Raw genomic sequence first — 19,560 nt, 5'->3', positions numbered from 1 at the left:
TAAGGCCTAAGGGTTATACATACTGGAAATAGTTATACTATACTTGATAAAATTGGTATTAGAGATCAATCATCACTTAAATTGAGCAACAATACTTTTTAAGATGTTGATAAAAATTAGAACAATGATTTTAAATTATTAAATATAAAAGTATAAAAAATGTTTACCATTTACTCAAATCGTTTTTTAGGAATTCTTCTGCGCTACTTTAGCATATTTAGGATGATGAAATATAGAAGACAAGGAACGTTGTATTGGGACTCTATAAACTTGTAGTGACATTTCTATGCTAGACGCTTCTACACGGCGAAAAAAAAATCGGGATTTTCCCTATTTTCCAATGTTAACATAGGAATTTTTCCAATGGTAACATAGGAATTTTTTGAATGGTAACATAGGAATTTTTTCTTTATTAACATGATAGAAATATCCATGTGACATAGGAAAAATTCATTTATGACATGAAAAAAAATTTTTTTTCAATTGAAAAAAAATATAAATCGAAAAAACACCATTCTGAAATTTTTAGGATATTTGTAGAAAATGTCAAAATTTTATATGAAAGAAAGAAAAAAAAAATTAAAAATGTTTATCATTGATAAATTCGGAGTTTTTTTGGAAAATCTAAAAAATAACGATGAAGATAGGTTTGAATAATTTTTTTCTATTTTTTCTCAAAAAGAACATTTAATAAAAAAAATTTTGAAAAAAAAAAAAACGTCCCGATAAGTCAATTTTTGAAACAGTTATGGCAATTTAAGCCACACCGTCCATAATCTGCTGGATTTTTAATTTTTTCGAAATGTAAAGCAAAATTTGAAAAAATTTTTTTTGAATTTTTTTATCACAAACCGACTGTATGCCACTGTTTTACTTTTAAATTATCTGAAATTGCTCGAATGAGAAAATTGTTATGTAAATTTGTAATTATTAAATTAAGTTACATAAATTTTAGTGATAAATGAATTTTTGCTATGTCACACGGATATTTTTATCATGTTTATAAAGAAAAAATTCCCATGTTAACATTGGAAAAATTTCTTTGTCAACATAGGAATTTTTCCTATGCAAAAATAGAAAAAATCCCTATGTTTTTTTCGCCGTTTACTAGAGAAGTCTTTAGCGTAAGCGGTTATTTTAAATAGCATTTCTATCACTTACATTTTATAAACCGTACATTTTATTTACATACACACCCTGGGCCGAACGTCTAGTCAGGAACAGTCGGAATAACTTCCTACGATCTCAAAACGTAGAGATCTAATTAAAACTCTTATTCTCAACATCTTCTTTTCTAATAAAACTTTTCTTTAAAAATGATTTCAGGGAGCAGCGAAGAGTCGAGACCAGGCACGGGTGACCCCGGAAAACTCGGAGTCAAGAAACCAAGACCTAAACCTTCGTCTCCAAACCGCCAAGGACCTCAGCAGTGTCAGGTAAATTTCTTTCATTAATATTCCCACCAAAAAAAAAAATCAAAGAATCCTCCCCCTCTGCTTCCCCTTAACATCCCGGTGATAAAAATAATAAATTCTCGTTGCGAGAATCAGCAAAAGTAGAATTTAGCACATCCTAATGCTTATGGAGTCTAAAGCCTGGAGCAGCATCAGGATAGTGGATATGAACGCTAACGAGAATGACCCAGTTTGCCGTGCACGCAGACGTAGATGCGTCAAGTACATTACAGTGCAGGCTCCCCTCTCTTACGTACACACACAAAGCGAGCATACATTTCCAAGGGAGACGAGTGCGGCTTTTATCGACTGTATACTGGGCACCAGTGCAATTAACGATGCTGATAAAATAGAACTTCCCATACTGCGCGAATGGCGCCAGAAATAGGAACAGCTTTTCATATTTGTCCACTGATTTGCCTTCCACTCTCTCTCTAGTTCTCTAGTGGAGTAACAGCAACAATCAACGATGATGCTGGAATGAAAATGATGATACTGTTTAAGGAGTCTGCGTTATTCCTGGTGGCAAACAATGTTCGCTGGTTTGAACTGAGGATGGACCTTGGGAACGAGACACGTGTGTCGTTTAATATTCAGGGCAAGACCCCTTGAGCGTTGAGCGAACATGACATCCCTAATGTCGTCGGTAAGGGAACTATGTTGCCTCAACAATGCTTAGAACCCACTAACTGGTCTCGGGTGTGTTACAGCTTGGTCTCAGTCTTGCCAGTTGTGAAGTTAGATATACCTATAGACACTGAACCTCACTCAAGATCTTAGAAGCTTCTCTAACGTGGATCTGAGAAACCCTCGGACTTGTAAGGAAGCATCCTTAGCCTCGTCACGTAATTAAATGACGTCCTGGACGACTTGTTGACAAGCTACGGCGATGTATCAAAGTGCAAGTGGATTAAACTCTTGGGACACGCTAACAAACAACTTTGTCAATACCTCATTATGGCTTTTATTGATAGAGCAGATGACGACGATGATGATGATGATCATAATCATAATTGTGGTGGAAAAATATGAGACTGTAATAAGGCCATGGTGTTCCTTGGTCTTAGTCTTGCCTTGGAGCCCAATAGAATTGAATATTCCCTTTCCCCAAGCGAGCGAACGCCTGATTACATTGTAAATCGATTACTATCGCAAGCAGCTTTGATTCAAATCAACCTCCTTTGTCAATATGATGGATTCGACTCGAGCGGAGCTAAACTAGATATGCCGACTCATCTATCTGCTCATCTAATCTCTGTTAGTGTTTCAGTGTCGCTTGGAGCATGGCGACGAACAGCTCGTTAAGTTAATTAATTGATCGAACAGCGCTTTGACGTACGCCACCGTTTCTCTTGTTTAATTATTCGATATCTTCCAAGGAAGACGCTATCAAAGAGCGAATCAAGTAACCGTAGCTACGGATCATAACTGTGGAACACAAAGATTTAAAAATCACCCCAAATGATAAATCCATGGCTGTTATTTCTGTTAACGAAGGATCGATCAGATAAAATCAGGAATTCATTGAATGTTAGTGTACATTGGAAAGGCTTAAGTCTTATTCCAGAGTCTCAAGTTCTGAGAGTGAAGAGAAGTGCTCGGGCTCGAGTAATGATGTTTATTTAGCTCTCAACTGTGGATCAACCTACCAGCAGTTGCCAAGAGGATGAATACATCGAGTAGGATCGTAAAAGGACTCGACGATCCGGCTTTTGCTAGCAAAACCATGACAGAGTCACCACCTCATCTTGTCTCTCGTAAATTGAAACCCCAGTGCGTCGACGTTTGTGCATCTGGAGCTCCTTACGAGTTAAGCTACGCAAATTAGATTTTCTGCTTAGAAGAGAGACGATCCGAAACTGAGATAGCTTTACTCTCGCGTGCGCTGTAACATCCACATCTACTTCCAAAGAGCTTCTGTTGGTTGTATCAAGTTTCTCGGCTTATACTTTGACTGGAACCTCTAACTCTCTTCCTCTGTCATCTACTCCGGCTCATCTTTACCAGTTTCCCTTTTCTGGTTATACTATTACAGATACTAAACTCCAGTTGCTTAATCCTCACCGGAATAGAGGCGGTTATAAAAAACTAAATCAAATGATGAACTTTTTTTTTTTTTTATCTTCCTCCAAGTTTTCTTCCTTCCAAGATTGTGATTGAAAAAATTGCAGTTCTTAAAACCCGGAATCCAAAAGGTGCTAACGTGACACTCAACGACAAAATCGATTTCGATTTCGATTTCGAGTACCGACATTCCAAATGGAAATACCCTGAACAAAACTGGAGAGACTTTTCCGATAATGGAGTTACGTTCGTGGATTTAACCATTCCTAGACGACACAGGTGTATTGGAAATTAATTTCAATTCGGGTCCGTTTGCACTGGCAGTTTTTAAAGGGGAGGTTTTGTAACTCAAAGAGCACAGTAATGTGTATTGTTGTTGTTGGAGAATAAGATAATTTGTGTTAGATCTACACAGGATATTAAATGGTAACATGCTGGTGTCTCTTTCTGTTACAGGTATGCGGCAAAGTGTTCAACAACGCCTCGGCTTTGACGAAGCACAAGCTGACGCACAGCGACGAGCGGAAATATGTCTGTACTATGTGCGGAAAAGCATTCAAGCGCCAAGACCACTTGTGAGTTTATCTTTAACTTCTCTCTATAATTATTGCATGCTGCTCCGATAGAATTTGTGTAGGTATCATCCTCAAAAGATTAGCTCCTCTTTCATTTTCCAGATCCTAAAATTTCCCATTGCATTTTAGAATTCTTTTTTCGATATCTAGCAACCTGCAGTCATTATGCGACTGCTGGAATTTATGGATTATGAATAAGAAAATTTTGGTTTGATGATTTTTTTATATTTATGACACTATTCGTAAGTCTGCACCGAAAAAACAAGATGAGACTGGATATTATCCCAGATTATACTCAGTGATATCTGTAATGAAAAAAATTTTAGATAGTAACTATAAAAATCTAGATTATACTCACTGTAATCCCAGATTATAATGCGTGATATCTGGATTATACTCATTATAGTCTGGATTATACTCATTGTAATCCAGATTATACTGCGTGATATCTGGATTATACTCATTATAATCTGGATTATACTAGTTACTATCTAAAAAAAATTTTCACTCAGTATAATCTAGGATGATATCCAGTGTCATCTTGTTTTTTTCCGTGTAGGTACTTTTTAAATAAATTTTAAAAATAATAGTGCTATCACAGGATCAATTAAGAACAATTTGATGGATAAATGCAACGGAACAAATTTATAGAACCAACAAATTATTTAAAATTCCAAAATAAGCCAAATTTAATTTAAAAAAACTAATTTTATCATATAAATACGCCGGAAACAAAATTTTCTTTATCATTTTAATTGTATAAATAATTTTATTAAAGTTTGACAAGTTGACCGTGATATGATTGAGAGGGCAGACGAAAGGGGAAGGATAAGCCAAAGAGGAAACAGCAGGTGGCAAATGCAAGAGACCGTGGCTCAACAGAGGATTCAATTCTTGAGCGAATAGGAAAAGGGAATAAAGGAAAATCGATAGACGGTGGCTGGAGTTAGCTCTATGTAGTATTTTTCTTCAAAGACGAATCTCTAAATCCTCCTTCCACCCGGTTGTGTCCACCGGGTGCACTACGCTTTCACAATTCCAGTTTATCCTGCTTGGACAGCATTTCTCTTATTTCAATCCTCCTTTTTTATTAACTTCCTTTGCTCAACTTAAGAGTATAAAGCTATCTCGCAAGACATTCTAACAACACATCAGCTGATGCTGCATCCAGGAACAATGTCGATACACTTACTGGACAAACTTTATCAGTGGCCGATCGATCAATACCGCGTACCGATTTATGACCTACCTATCTACTATTGTTCCTTCTTCAGAAATCAAAAAGCTCTTTGCTAATTAGCTCCGAGGAAAATAAACTCTGTCCTTTGAAGCCTTCCTAAGGAATTGTAAGAGGTTAATGCTCTTCTGTATCATCCGTCCGCGCTAAAAAGTCGAGCAATTTAGCTTCTACAAATTAAACCCATTTCCATGGTAGGAATGCCTCGGATTAGCTGGAGAAAGTCCTATCAGCTATAAAACTCTTTTTTTTTTCCAGCTCAACCTTTGAATTTACCCTGAGCTATCCTCGGATGTACTTTCCGGGGGATCAACGGATCTCATACCTTCTGTCGATAGTGTTGGTGACATAATTTATCTGTGAAATAATTTCTATGCTTTGATATGTTCATATCAAATTTTCGGTAAAATTGTTGTCTGATACGAAAATTAGGCATTTTAAAATAGATATTGGCTTTGGGCATCTGGAGGCATGACATAAAATTGCTTGTTACCTTTAAACGATCTCCAACATTTAAGAATCTTAATTTCTCAAGAGAATAGTTACTTTATACTGTAAAAAGCAATTTTTCCTTTTTATTGTATAATACAGCTTAGATAGGCTTGCAATAAATTTTATAAATAATAGTGGTAATATAGAAACAATTGAAAATTGCTTGATGGATAAATTTCATAAAAAAAGTTGCCATAAAAAATTGACTAGAGTAAAGAAACCAAAGATTGATCAGTCGCTCCAAATTTTTTTAAATTTCAAAAATCGATTTTTTTTTTAAAATTTTTTTTCACCAGATAAATTTGTCCGATAAATATACAAATTATGTAATTATGTTCACTTTATCTAAACTGGTCAATATTTGGAGTCTTACCCGACTCAATTTTTGTAAAATTTATAATACAGCATAAAAATTTGATTCAAAAAAATTTAGTGATTTAATTTTTCATATTCAGTAGGTATTTATCAATTTTTAATTATACTTTAAATGAAAATTTCTGCATCCACATTTGGACAGCCCAAAAAAAAAAACCGAAAATTTTTTTTTTATAGTTTTGAGTAAAAAAATGTTAGTTTTTGATGTTTTAAGAGCCTTCTCCAAAAGATAGTTCAAAAAAATTTTTTAAGAGGTCGCTTCAAATTTTTTTTAATTTCAAAAATCATCAAAAATCGATATTTTTTAAAAAAATTTTTTTTTCGTTATGGTATAATTTTATAGACAAAAAATAATAAGTTTCTGAAAATTTCAGTTCAAAATTTAAATTTTGAAAGATCGCTCATAATTTTTTTCAATTATACAATATTAGTGCATTTTACTATTCTAATTAAAATTTCATACAATTTTTTTTTTTTTTTTATAACAATAAAGTCACATAAACTAAGCCAAATTTGAAAAAAAAATTTTTTAATTAAAAAAAAAAATCAGAGGCGATTGTCGGAACATCTTGAAACAAGCGCGAATTTTTTCAGAATTAGTTGGTTCTTTTTGAGTAAAAAAAAAAAAATTAAAGTCGTCCGATTTTGAGAAAATAATAATTATTTCGATAAAAATGAAATAATTCATAGATCCGTGCTTCTGAAATTTTTTTCGTATTTTTTTCTGAAAAGTTCATTAAAAAATAAAAATTTTTTATTTGATGTGGTTCCAATCGATCAATTTTTGAAAAAGTTTTAGCGATTAAAAAAAAAAAAAACCGGTCAATATTATAACACTGAAGTTAGCCGTCAGCTGTTAATTTAAAAAATTTTTTTAATCAATTAATTACAATAAAAAAATGCTTCTGAAAATTTTCACTTGTGATTTTTATTAATTTTCACACGTGAAACATTTTAATTTAATTTTTTTTACAATGATTTAATTGCTACAAAATTCTAAAAAAATTTTTAATATCTGTCAACTTCAGTGTCATTCAATATTTGGAACTTTGTCCTACTCAATTTTTGTGAAATTTAAAAATGAGAAAAAAAAATGCTCACTTTTGTGAAAAAGTTGGTTATTGAACAAAAAATCGAATGATTATCACAATGGCAGAAATTTTCTTTAAAAATTCTCGTTGAATTCACAGTAATCGTGGAAGAGGTGGCACAACCTAAATAATTAATTATTTTTTAATTTTATTAGATTTTTGGTAAATTTTATGAAGTCTACCATAAAAAAAAAAAAAAAAATGACTTTTTCGTCATTTTTATCACAAAAATTGTAATAAATAAAAAGGCCGCACTGTTTCACGATTGCAGTGAATTGAAGAGTAATTTAAAAAAAAATTTCTTTCCATGCAACATTATTAGTGAAGACTATACCAGTTTCCTCGGATTGAGAATATTTACTTTGACTGTAACAATATTCGCTCGAATTTTTTACTCTAGGAGGAAAACTACTTTTTTTTTTGCCCTTATCAATCTTTCTTAACATCTAAAGATGTCTCGAAAGATCCGGAAGCGGTTAAGGAAATTATCAGAGCACTATAATTACGGGGACTGTCATTGGTATCTCAAGTTAATCCTCGAACGAAATTACGAAGAGGGTCTCGTCTTAGCAATTCTGCTGGGAAATTAATGCAATAACCGAGGTAACTTGGTTCTTATAAAGCCAACGGGATGAAGCAGAAGCCCTGCCTACTTGTTGCTCTCTGACCCAATTTACACGCATGAGCCCGCCGGAAAAATACTTTGGCGCCCATGATGTTACATTTATTATTAACCCCTTGAATCGGGTCCAGAGTCCTCTTGGGCTCCCCTAAGAGCGAGTTAAAAGCACATTCGCTGAGATAACGGATCCATCTCACCGTCAGCATTGGGATGGGTAGTATTGGTTCCATCTGAGATGAGACTGTTGCGCCCGAGGCTTTTAAATGTCTCTGGAGATACCGGAACAGTTTACCTCTCTTTAATAGATTCTCGATACTGATTGCCGTTCTTTTGAATTTGAATCACAATCATAATTACCCCAGAAGAGCTTTAGGCTCCACATCGGACTCCAGCTTTGCTATAAGTGTCCGTTATTGTCATAATTAGAAATGTTTTATCACACACACTAAGATAAGGACAATTTGTGCTGTGTGATTGCAGAAACGGGCACATGCTGACACACAGAAACAAAAAGCCGTTTGAATGCAAAGCTGAAGGGTGCGGAAAGTCGTACTGCGATGCGCGGAGTCTCCGTCGGCACACCGAGAATCATCATGCTGGCAGCAAGGTTAATGAAAGTGTCAGTCCGAGCAGTCCAACAACAGGGCCCCACACTCCCAACACCCCAGGCAGCAACCCCAGCACGCCGAGCACACCAGGAGCTCCTACCACCCAGAATGGCCATGGACACACCGCCCTCAAGCAACTACTGGCTAGTGAACCTGCTGGACAGACTCAGCTGCACAAGGTTTGTCTTTTTTAGTCTTATTATTTTGATCACGCTGTGGTAGGGTTTATAAATGGAAGCTTTTTTTTACAACTTTGTAGGACCTGGGTGTTTTTCCTTGAATTGTCCTACCCTCGGCCAGATAAAGTTGGAAAAAAAAATGAGCTTTCTTAAGGATCCAGGTTACATTTCTTTGAGGAAAATATATTATTTACTCGGACGGTACAAAGATATTTACTTTTAAAATGATATTGAATTTTAGATTCCCGTACGTAAAAATGAAGGCTAAATTTTTGGCGACGGTGCATAAGCAAGTGCTTCAAATCATTCGATCCACTCAATACCAACTCTACGCTTTTAGATTTTTCATTGTATACTGACGGTTGATTAATATAAATTATCGGGAAAATTATTATTTATTAATTTTAACGAGATATAATTATTCGTTATTACAAAATAACTCGTATCAAATTATCTTACGGTAAATAAATTAATTAAATGGAATTTTTTTTAACAATGGAAAATTTTTTGTATACATTATTAATTTAAATTTCGTTACAATTATAACAATATTCATTTAAAAGTCTACAAGCTTAATATTCAATATAATAATCATTATCATTATAGTAATGTATAATAATTGTATAATCAGTGAAATTATTGTCAGTCATTTTTTTGTACGTCAGATTACAGCTTTTTGTGTGATGGATTTTATTTTTCAGCGTATTTAAAAATTCAAACATTTTTATGTTTTATTATTTGACTAATCATTATAGATTAAGGTTAAACTCGGTTAGACTGTCTAGTGTATAAATATAACCAGTAAAACCACAACGTTGCCAAATAACAGACGAGTTACTATCAGCCAATTCGTTTGAGTCAAACACACTTTTGTATTTAATTATTTTTATTATAATTTCTTCCATCTCAACGATCGATGCCTTGCATGCTAATTATCTTCAGATTTTTATTTTTAATCTCTTTTTAAATTTAATTCGTCAAAGGTTAGATCCTACAATCTATTTTACTCAACTAGAGCGACCGGAGATCCTTATTAAAATCTTCCGAAATGTTTCACCTCCCGGCCTATCATCGGCTAGTTATTGTAAACTTCTACAAGAAATTCATCAAAGTATCCACAATATTTGATAAAATTCTCCCTTCAAAAGCTAATTGGCTCAACTAAAGCAAAAGAAGCTCCTTGTTATAATTTCCAGAAATGTCAGACCTCCTCGCAGGTGATCTTTGTCTAGTTATTGAAAATATTTATCAGTAGTTCATCAAAGTCTTCCTAAAAATTAATAAAATTTTCCCTTTAAAAATGAATTGGTTCAACTCGAGTGAAAGAAATTTCTCATAGGGAGCCACATGTGCCCTTTCTTTCCAGGTTCGAACGAATAATTAACGACCTATTGGTATTCCAATGATTCGCAAGAGCTTTCTACTCATTATATCCCAATGTATAATTAAAGTGACGAGTCTCATAACAACAAACGGATTCTAAAAGTCAAAACTGAACAATTTGCCGTAATAAAAGCGCAAAATTCATCTACTAATGTCAAGCAAAAAAACCTGACTGATGTTGATGGAAAATATGTTGATGAACCGTAAGAGCAAGATGATGAAATTCCTTAAATCCTTATACCATAAAATTCAACTAGTTAGTTTGGAGCAGTAGCGAATATGACTGGAGCAAAGAAAATATTAGTAAAGCACGTATTTTTTTCTATCAGGGTTTATAAAAATTGATTTCTGGGTGGAATTTATATTGGAATGGCTTGGAGAGATTTATCGTGATTCAGTATAAGTCTCAGAGGTCTTTTACGCGCGCGGAAGCAAGAGTAAAACGCGCACGTGACCTTTGGTGAGGATGATAAAAAGAAATAGATGGAGCGGGAGTCAATATATATAGTCGATGTATATAGTACATGGTACTGAGATAGGGTGGGAGCGCAGACGGGATGAAATGAGGCCGGAGAACCACCGTCGGGGCTAGATAGGAGCTAGGGATAGCTAGGGATAGAGTTAGCACAAGGGAAGGACGGGGAAAAGGGACGAGAGTAAGGGTGAAGGACGGGACGCTGAATGTTCCTGAGGAGGGATAATCTTAGGAGCATTCTGAAAACCAATCCAACGATCCAACTTTAACCATAGTCACACCTGGCACCTGAGCTTTTTTCCGGATGAAAAACCTCTCGTTATCCTTGAGCATCCCACCAGTCGACCCTTTGCCACGTCATTAATCACTAATATTTCATAGTTCTGGTATTAGAAATTGGAAAATTAGATTACTGAGCTCGATTTAGGATAAGTTGTGTCTCAGTGAAGTATTTTTTGTTCAATTTGTAAAAAGAATTGTTTTTACGGCTTATTGTGTAGATTTTTTAATTTTAATTGAGAAACAAACACGATAACTTTTGGAAAAATAAATTTTTTAACCCAATTGATTTTTTAATCTCTTCATCTGCCTTACAAGAAATTACAAATTGAAAATTGTTGCTTAGTATTTTTTCGGCTCGCAATTGAAGAAATTTTCTGTCCTTTGAGCAACTATACTTCTCACCAAAATTAAGAGAGCAAGAAAAAAATCCAAATTTTTGGGAGATTTTCAATAAGCTGTAAATTATACAAAAATGGTTGTACAGCAAAAAAAAAAAAAAAAAAAAAAAGCAAATTGTAGCTCTAAGTGTCTAGTTTTTGGCTCTGAGTTTGGAATTTTTTTTTTCAAAATTGTTTTCGAGTAATCTTAAGAAAACCACCAAGAAAAAAATTTTTGAAATTTTTTTGGTTTTTTTTTTTTTTTAATCTACGGACGTAAAAAATTTTTTTTTAACTTAACCTTTATATAAACTGGATAGCTTAGTTATTCAGCTTTAATTTGGTTTTTTAAAAATCTCAATACGAGCATTTCTCACTGAGATATCGGTGTTTAAATGGAAAAAGATCATTTTGTCTTTGATTACCAATATCTCAGCAACCAATAATTGCACAGAAATTTTAAGGATGTTTTTAAAAACTTGAATAAATTCTCTACAAGGATTGGCTATTGATTTTTGAAAAAAAATTTTTTTTTCAATCTTTACATGAATTTGAAAAAGCAACCAAAAATGGGCTTTTTGTGGTTTTTTGGAAAATCAAACGCCCAATCAAAAATACTGCGGAAACCACTAATGTTAAGTGTGCGTTTTACTGTTCAATATACCCACAAAAACCCTACGAAGTTTCAATTTAATACAGCCAACCGTTTTTTTTCCCGCTTGAATAAATTTTTAAAAAAATTAAAGGAGCAAAAATTTATCAAAAAATTATAAAAATGATTTTAAATTATTAAATATAAAATTTTTATCACTTAGGCATCATTACTCGCGAGTACCTTAATTATTCCTTTATAATACGTATTTGTAAGGTAACTTGCTTATTAAAATTCTTACTCTGAAAGAAAAAATATTTTTTCATTGTTTTTGTTGAATTTGGACACATTTGAATTATTAATACACTGATAGAAAATTTATGTTGATTTAAGAGATATTTTCTTGATCTAAGAATTTATTTTGGAAGACAAATGATTATTTTGCTTCAAGAATTTCTTGTCTTGATTTAGATTTTCTTGGCTTAAGAGCTATGTTATCTTCAATCGATACATTTAGTTTTTCAATCAAAATAACATTATCCTTTAAAAAACTTAAAATAATACATCAAAGTATATTTCAAAAACTAAATAGCCTTTAATTGTTATACCGAAAAAAAATTATTTCTTGGAAATAAGTAAATTAATGACTCAAAAAAAAAAAGCCATTGTTAACACAAGTCGGTAACATCTTGAATCAATGTTATTGCCTATCTTGAACCAAGAGACAAAAATTCTTGAAAGAAATATATCTATATCTAGTTTCAAGAGTTCAAATTTTGAAGAAAAAAAGTTTCTTGAATCAAGATTGTTTTTCTTTCAGTGTATCCATGAAAAAACAGTATTAATAATTCAAGCGTCTAAATCACGGAAACTCAGACAATGAGTAAGGTTAATTCCGCCACAATAATGAGAACAAGTCTCGATATAAATCAACCAATGTCGAACTTTATTTACGGTTTGTATTGATGTGGATAATGTCTTGCTGGTTCGTTTGCGCTGAACCGGTTTTACATATGACGAATAACTAACTAACCATCGACCAATTTACGTAAAATTCAGCTCGGCAAAGGATGAAAAGAATTGAGGGTATGGATTGGAGTCGAATAACACCAAAAATAATGATAATACAACAACAGTTGTTTGCGCTAGCGGAGAATTCATTGCGTTACCAATGAAATAATCTATAGGATGGAGCTTGTTGAAGCTCGTTTACACGCGGAAAATGTATTTTCTAGTGTACTCAGCTGTCGAAAATAATCCCGAGTGTATACATTTTTCGGCGGATCGAATAATCCCTCAGATGCGCCCCATGTTTGTCTACATTAGCAAATATGGGATGCTTGACACTCGAGATTGATTGTTATTCCCGTAATTATTACAATTAATTATTTGATATTAAAAAGTAGGGGGAAATCCTTGGAATCAGAACGGAGCTAACTGGCTTGGCGCTAATTTGAAAAGTTTCCCCGCGTGAGCGTTAAATTAAAACTTTACACCACTCTCGCCAAGTTACCATCAGAAAAATAAATTAATCACACCAACTTTTTCTTTTCTCAACTACTTACGGCTCCCTAGACCTCAACCTCAACCTCTTTTTACCATTCGGTCATTTTCCAAATGCTTTTCATCCGAATACCGGAAAATTCTGTAATTATGTACAATTCATGATCAATTTGATAAAATTATAAAAATAAATTAGTTTTTTTATACTTATTAGACTTTTATATATTTAAAGACTTACTAGTAACCTTGCAGTCACTATTCGACTGCCGTGACTTGTAAACTATAAATAAATAAAATTTTGCTTTATTAAATAATAAATTTTGTTAAATTGCATTGTATTCTTTCAACTATTGACTTTTTTTAAGATATAAGCTCATTTTGATGTTACACTCATCAAGAGCTTTCATTTGAGTACCCACATGCATTTTGATATATTTTTCATATATACATATATGTAAAATATATAAATATATGAAAAATTGATGTGGGTACTCAAATAAAAGGTCTCGATGAGTGTAACATCAGGATGAGCTTATATCTTCAAAAATGTCAATAGTTCACAAGATACAAGGTCATTTCTTAATTATGTACATAGAAATAGAGCTTTTTCGAATGCAGCCTAAGTACTTATCATAATAAATCGACTATTCGTGAGAAATGAAAAGAAACCTTGATATCGTACAAATTAAATTCAATATCTTATGAAAATTAACTCAGCAAATAGTTGATAATTTTAAAAATTTTTGTAACAAATAAATTATGGCAAAAAAAAAATTTATAAAAAAAATTGAGATCTAGAAATTTCTAAAAACTACAAATGCAATTTTTTGGAGCAAATTCATTTGTTAAAAAAAAATTGAAAAAATTGTCAAGTGATAGCTAGCTTTAATATCATCAATATTTTTGCAACGATACTAAATTTTACTGAAAAAAAATTTGGAAAACAGTTGACCCTACAGGCCAGTCCTGTAACTTCCCACTAATTTCATACTCAAGCGCTCAAAATTGCTTTTCCAGCTCAAAAATATAATTTTGGTGTCATTTTAAGCTCTCCGAGCTCAAAAGTCTGATACAAGTTTCATAGAACACTTTTTTTTTTAATTTTCAATAACTTTTGAATGAATCAACCAATTTCCACGCAATTGGCGGAAATCGACCCAGTTTTTTCAGCCTCATAAAGAATCTTTAAGTTTAAATTGATCAAACTAAGAATTTTGGAATAATTCCAAAAAAAACACTTTTTTCGTTTTTCTTTCGTTCACGATATCTCTCAAACGAATCAACCGATTTTGACCAGCTTGGCAGCAATCAACGTGATTTTTTAATGTTGGAAGCTGATTAGTTTTGGGAATTGATCAGTAAAGCCGTTTAAAAGTTATTTCTAAAAAATCTGATGAAAACTCAATTTTTGCAAAACGGGGTAAAAACAATAATTTCCCGATTTTTGAAAATCTTCCATTTTCTTAGCTTAGTTAAAAAAGAAAATTTTCTTGTATTACTATCCTGGAGACAAAATTTTCTTTATTCTTTTAATTATGTAGATTATCCTTAGAAAAATATTATTTTCTCTAGAAAATTTCCATTGTTTTTCCTTTTCACGATTGTTATACTGTTTATCTAAATGTTGTTGTTGATGTTTTTGGTTCTGTTGTTCTTCCTCTTTCTGTAGCTATCTGCTATTGTGCTCCTTCTTCTGTTTTCGTTCTCTTCTCGCACCTCTACGTGTTAAAAATAAAACTAATTAAAATAGTATAAACCAATCAAAAAAAACTTTATCAAAAAAAAGGAAAAAAACTGGATTAATAAATCCCAGGCTTATTATCCATTGGTTGGTAATCCAAAAACAGGCTCGTTAATCACAGAGTAAAAATATCTGGTTATGAGTGGCGAATTCATTGAAGCTGAACGCTATAAATGGTGATATATGTCTTCGATATATACATAAAATATATTGGGTGCAGGAATCGGTAGGATGAGAATAGAAAGCACACAAATGGCATTTCGAAAGTGCATCATCGAGTAGGTTTAAACGAGAGAGAAGCAATCTAACGTAAACGATTGGATGCTCACACACAGCATCGTCTCGCACCTACCACTCGATTCAACGCGTTCATTTGATATACAGCTAATTAGAGATCTGAATCTGAATGCGCTACACACCAGCAATAACAACATCCACCGGTGCCATTCTATAAACGGCTTACTGCTCATGCTCTCCGAACAATTACTACCAGCACCAGCACCAGCACCATCACCATCACTACCACCATCACCACCGTTTCTGCGTCGCTGGTGTTCGCAAATATAGTAACTGGACATAAAACGGACACGGAACATTGAATGTGTGTATGTCGCATGAGAGATGGCATCGCCGGTTCGATCCCATTCGTTCGCATAAAATACACCCGCCGTCCGCTCCGCTGCAGGAGTATGGAACACTCCAAGCTATGGTACTAGGCCGTTCGAGCCTCGTTCCATTGTCCGCTATGCCCTCTGAAAAGTGCATTCAAGCGTGGCCCTTTCACGTTCGCGATTTATCGATCTCCTACTTCGCTGAATATATTCCATTGGCTCTCAAATGTATATATGAGCTTTTTTGTCAGCATTAATGGAGTAAGGTATCGGTTTTGCTGGTAGTTCATCAACAACAGTTCTTCCATTGGTCCTTATGATAGAATTAACTTAGAATTTTGTAATATCTATAAAATTGGCGGGTAAGACTTGGAAATACCATTTGGTTCAAAAATTTATGGATGTTTGTTGTATAAAGCGGTTGCTGGGTCAAGATAGCGCTTACAATTCTTGAAGGAACTTGATGAAAGTTATTCTTCAGATGATTACCTTTGATGAGTGCGAAGATTACTCAAATTAGTGGGTTAGTTTAAAAATGCCGCCCACTTAAAGTTTTGAAAATAGTTGAAATCGGTAATTTCATGAATTTTGACGCAGATAACTTTTGATTGAGATCAGGTAGCTCATTTTTGAAGACATTGGGCTCAAGCTGATGACATGAAAGTTGATTTTACTTGCGGAATTCTTACTTTATAATCATTTTCAGCGAATTTCAGAAGCTTGATAGTCATTTTGCATCAGTTTTAGGCATTGTAAAACACAACGGTACTTGTAGATGTGATACCACCCACAATTCTTGCTAGATCTTGATGAAACTTGGTATACTAGTTCCTAAGACAAGCACCTTAGACGAGTTCGAAGATAAACAGAATCACTGGGTTAATTTACAAATGGCGTCTTCTTACAGTTTTAAAAATAGTCAAAATCGGTAATTTCATGAATTTTGACGCAGATAACTTTTGATTGATAAAAAATAGCTTATTTCTGAAAAAATTACCTTAAAGCTGATGACAACAGGTTTGATTTTACCTACGAAATTTATTTTATGATCATTTTTAGCAAGATTCATAAGGTTGATGGTCATTTTTAACCATTTTAGGTGCTGTGAAACAATGCGTCTTTTGAGGGTGATTCCACCCACAATTCTGTAATTATTTTGATAAAACTTAGTATACTTATTCTTTGGATTGTTATTTTGGATGAATTCGAAGATGAGCCAAGTCGAAGGATTAGTTTAAAAATGGCACCCACTTAAAGTATGCAATACAGCCAAAATTGAGAATTTCACCCGAGTTTATTTTTTTCATCAAATGTAAAAATCCACACAAGTGAATTTGGATCCTCTTTGCAGGCACGGCTTGCTAACAAAAAAAAAAATGATTAAAAAACAAGAGTTGTTTCTCTGAATTTCATAGCCAGCCGGGAATTTCTCGGCGTTCGGGGTTAATAAAGCGTCGCCGGAGGGTGAATTCAATGGTGGGATGAAAGTTCGTTACGAGAAATGCGGAGTCTGTGTTCGAAGTGGAAGGGGTCCAAGACCGTGGTTCTATTTGAGCGTTATAGACAAGTTCCCCGTTCGATTCAGCAATCTCACAGTGACCATTTCCATTGGATATGATGATGTTTTATATTTTCCATCTTTCCGTCTCACTTCCCGGGATTTTCTCTTGCCCAGACCGAGAGTGGACCAGTTATAGTTATAGTTATAGAAGCGTGTACAATAAAACGGAATAAAATCCCATCCATGCTCGCAACAAATGGACATAATATTACTTCTTTTTTTTTTTTTTTTTTTTTTCGTTATTTTATTTCTCAAACTTTTTATCATTTTTATTCTTGTTTTATACGCTTGACATCTTTATTTTATGTCGACGCGATAATTGACAAGGATACGCGAAATAAGAGACGTCGGACTGTCTGGAAATAGCGAGAATGAAAGTGCAAAATTTTCAAGCGAAATAATTGGAAGCCGGATGAACGTTTGAATTGAAAGCGAATATGAATCCTCTCCGTCTGAAAATTTTCCATGCGAGAAAAATTTTTTTACGAATTATATAAATTGCTAACAAATTTTAAAAACTCTTGTCATTTTACCATTCACAATGGGGGAGATAGCGATAGAAGGAGGAGCTCGCAATATTCCAGAATAATAACTTACAACAAGGAGAATATAATAATAATAATAATAATAATAATAATAATAATAATAATAATAATAATAACAATAATTGCTAAATCATTCGCTTTGAGATAGGAAACGCTTACTATAAGGGTAGTTCGATATTGCAATTAGATGGAGCCTGTTACCCTCAGACAATACAATCCTCGCTCCTACCTGAGTTCAAACTATTTCAGATACGCCTTGTAGCCTAATTTGGGCAATTTAGATCGCTACAATTGAACAAGACGCCAACAGACAACACTCCTAGGTAACTGCTAGGGGGAAGTTCCCCCATCTAGAGCGGGAGGGCTAGATTCTCTTTTTTTTTAGACAAAGCGTGACATTTTCTAGATAACTTGTTTCTTTTCTGATTTTTAGAATTCAAAATTATCAAAATTTGGAAAGTCGCGTGAAATTCGAAGACTTTATTTAATATAGCGAATTTTTGAGAATTCAAAAAGGAATTTTGACTCTTAGAACTCATCATTGATTAAGATGTTTGGTCTTATTTAAATTTGAAGTCAATCGAAAAGTTTTAAAGGTATTCCAAAAATCGATGTTTTTGATTAATAAAAAAAATGGACCAATTAAAGACTTTTAAAACTTCATTTACAAATAAATTTCTCTATACAACTGCTCAAAGCACTGAATTTTTCCAACTACCAGCCGAAAAATATTAATTACAATTACATAAAACAAAATTAAGCTACAAATTTGAATACGTAACTTCCTTTAAGGCAGATGAAGAGATTAAAAAATCAATTTAGTAGAAAAATTGATTTTTTCCAAAGTTATCATGTTTGTCCCTTGACAAATACCCAAAAATATACAGCGCAAGCCAATAAAACCATTTTGTTACATTTTTTATGAGATAACTTTTGAATTTATTGACTCAAGACCATGTTTACACTTTTTAAGCGTGAGAAACTGCGTCAAATTCCGTCAAGAAGATCAAAATCATAGAACTATTTCGAAAGATATCGCAGTTTATAAATTATAATACGCTCTCTGAAACAATTTGAAGATTTTTGATCTTAAAAATCAACTAATTGCTAAATTTTCCAGCGTTTTGAGCTTGAAAATTTCAAAAACCTTCAAGTAGTCTGGATCAACTATTTTTCCGAAATTTTCTTAAATACATCGAAAATATTTTTGGAAATTTCAATTTTCTATTAAATCAACACGAAAAATTTTCTTTTCAAACTTCGGAGTTTTGAAACTCATTAACGAACTGTCCTACTAGTACAACCTGAACATACTTTTGCAAAAAATTGAAAGCTCTACACAAAAGCTATCTTGTAATTTTTTGATAAATCAACTCTTTCAAAAGTTATTTGATGTCAAAAATAAACTTCCAAGAATTTTTGAAGTTTTTCACTTTTTTGGTAAATTTACTAAATTTTGCTGTAAATTGACTTTTATGAAGTTTTTTTTCTTCTAAAAGCTATATTTACTGATAAATTTTTCTATACGGCTGCTCAAAGGACAGAAAATTTCTCCAATTGCCAGCCGAAAAAAATTCAATTATAATTAAACAAAACAACATTAAGCTGCAATTTTCAATATGCAACTTTCCATTAGGCAGATGAAGAGATTAAAAAATAAATTTATCTAAAAAATTTATTTTTCTGAAAGTTATCGTGTTTGTCCTTCCATAAAAATTTTAAGCCATTAAAACCACTTTTTGTGTAAAAATAGCTATTAATCGATTGAAACAAATTTTTGATGTGTTCAATAA

At 33.1% G+C, this 19,560-nt stretch overlaps 1 protein-coding gene across 1 annotated transcript in view; it reads left to right on the top strand.

The window, feature by feature from the left end:
• LOC141537969 (uncharacterized) overlaps positions 1–19,560 on the top strand; it is a 209,264-nt gene that overhangs the window by 153,133 nt on the left and 36,571 nt on the right. The window contains exons 6-8 of the mRNA XM_074259195.1: positions 1,327–1,436; positions 3,975–4,093; positions 8,391–8,697. Of these exons, the coding sequence (XP_074115296.1) occupies positions 1,327–1,436; positions 3,975–4,093; positions 8,391–8,697 (536 nt within the window). The remainder of the gene's footprint in view (positions 1–1,326; positions 1,437–3,974; positions 4,094–8,390; positions 8,698–19,560) is intronic.

This window comes from Cotesia typhae, unplaced genomic scaffold, assembly GCF_013202065.1.
Source record: "Cotesia typhae breed Kobodo isofemale line unplaced genomic scaffold, CoteBio_Ctyphae contig_20, whole genome shotgun sequence".
In the NCBI taxonomy this organism is placed as follows: Eukaryota; Metazoa; Arthropoda; class Insecta; order Hymenoptera; family Braconidae; genus Cotesia; species Cotesia typhae.
Note: the sequence above shows the minus strand (reverse complement) of the source record. Positions and strands in the feature narration are given on the sequence as shown.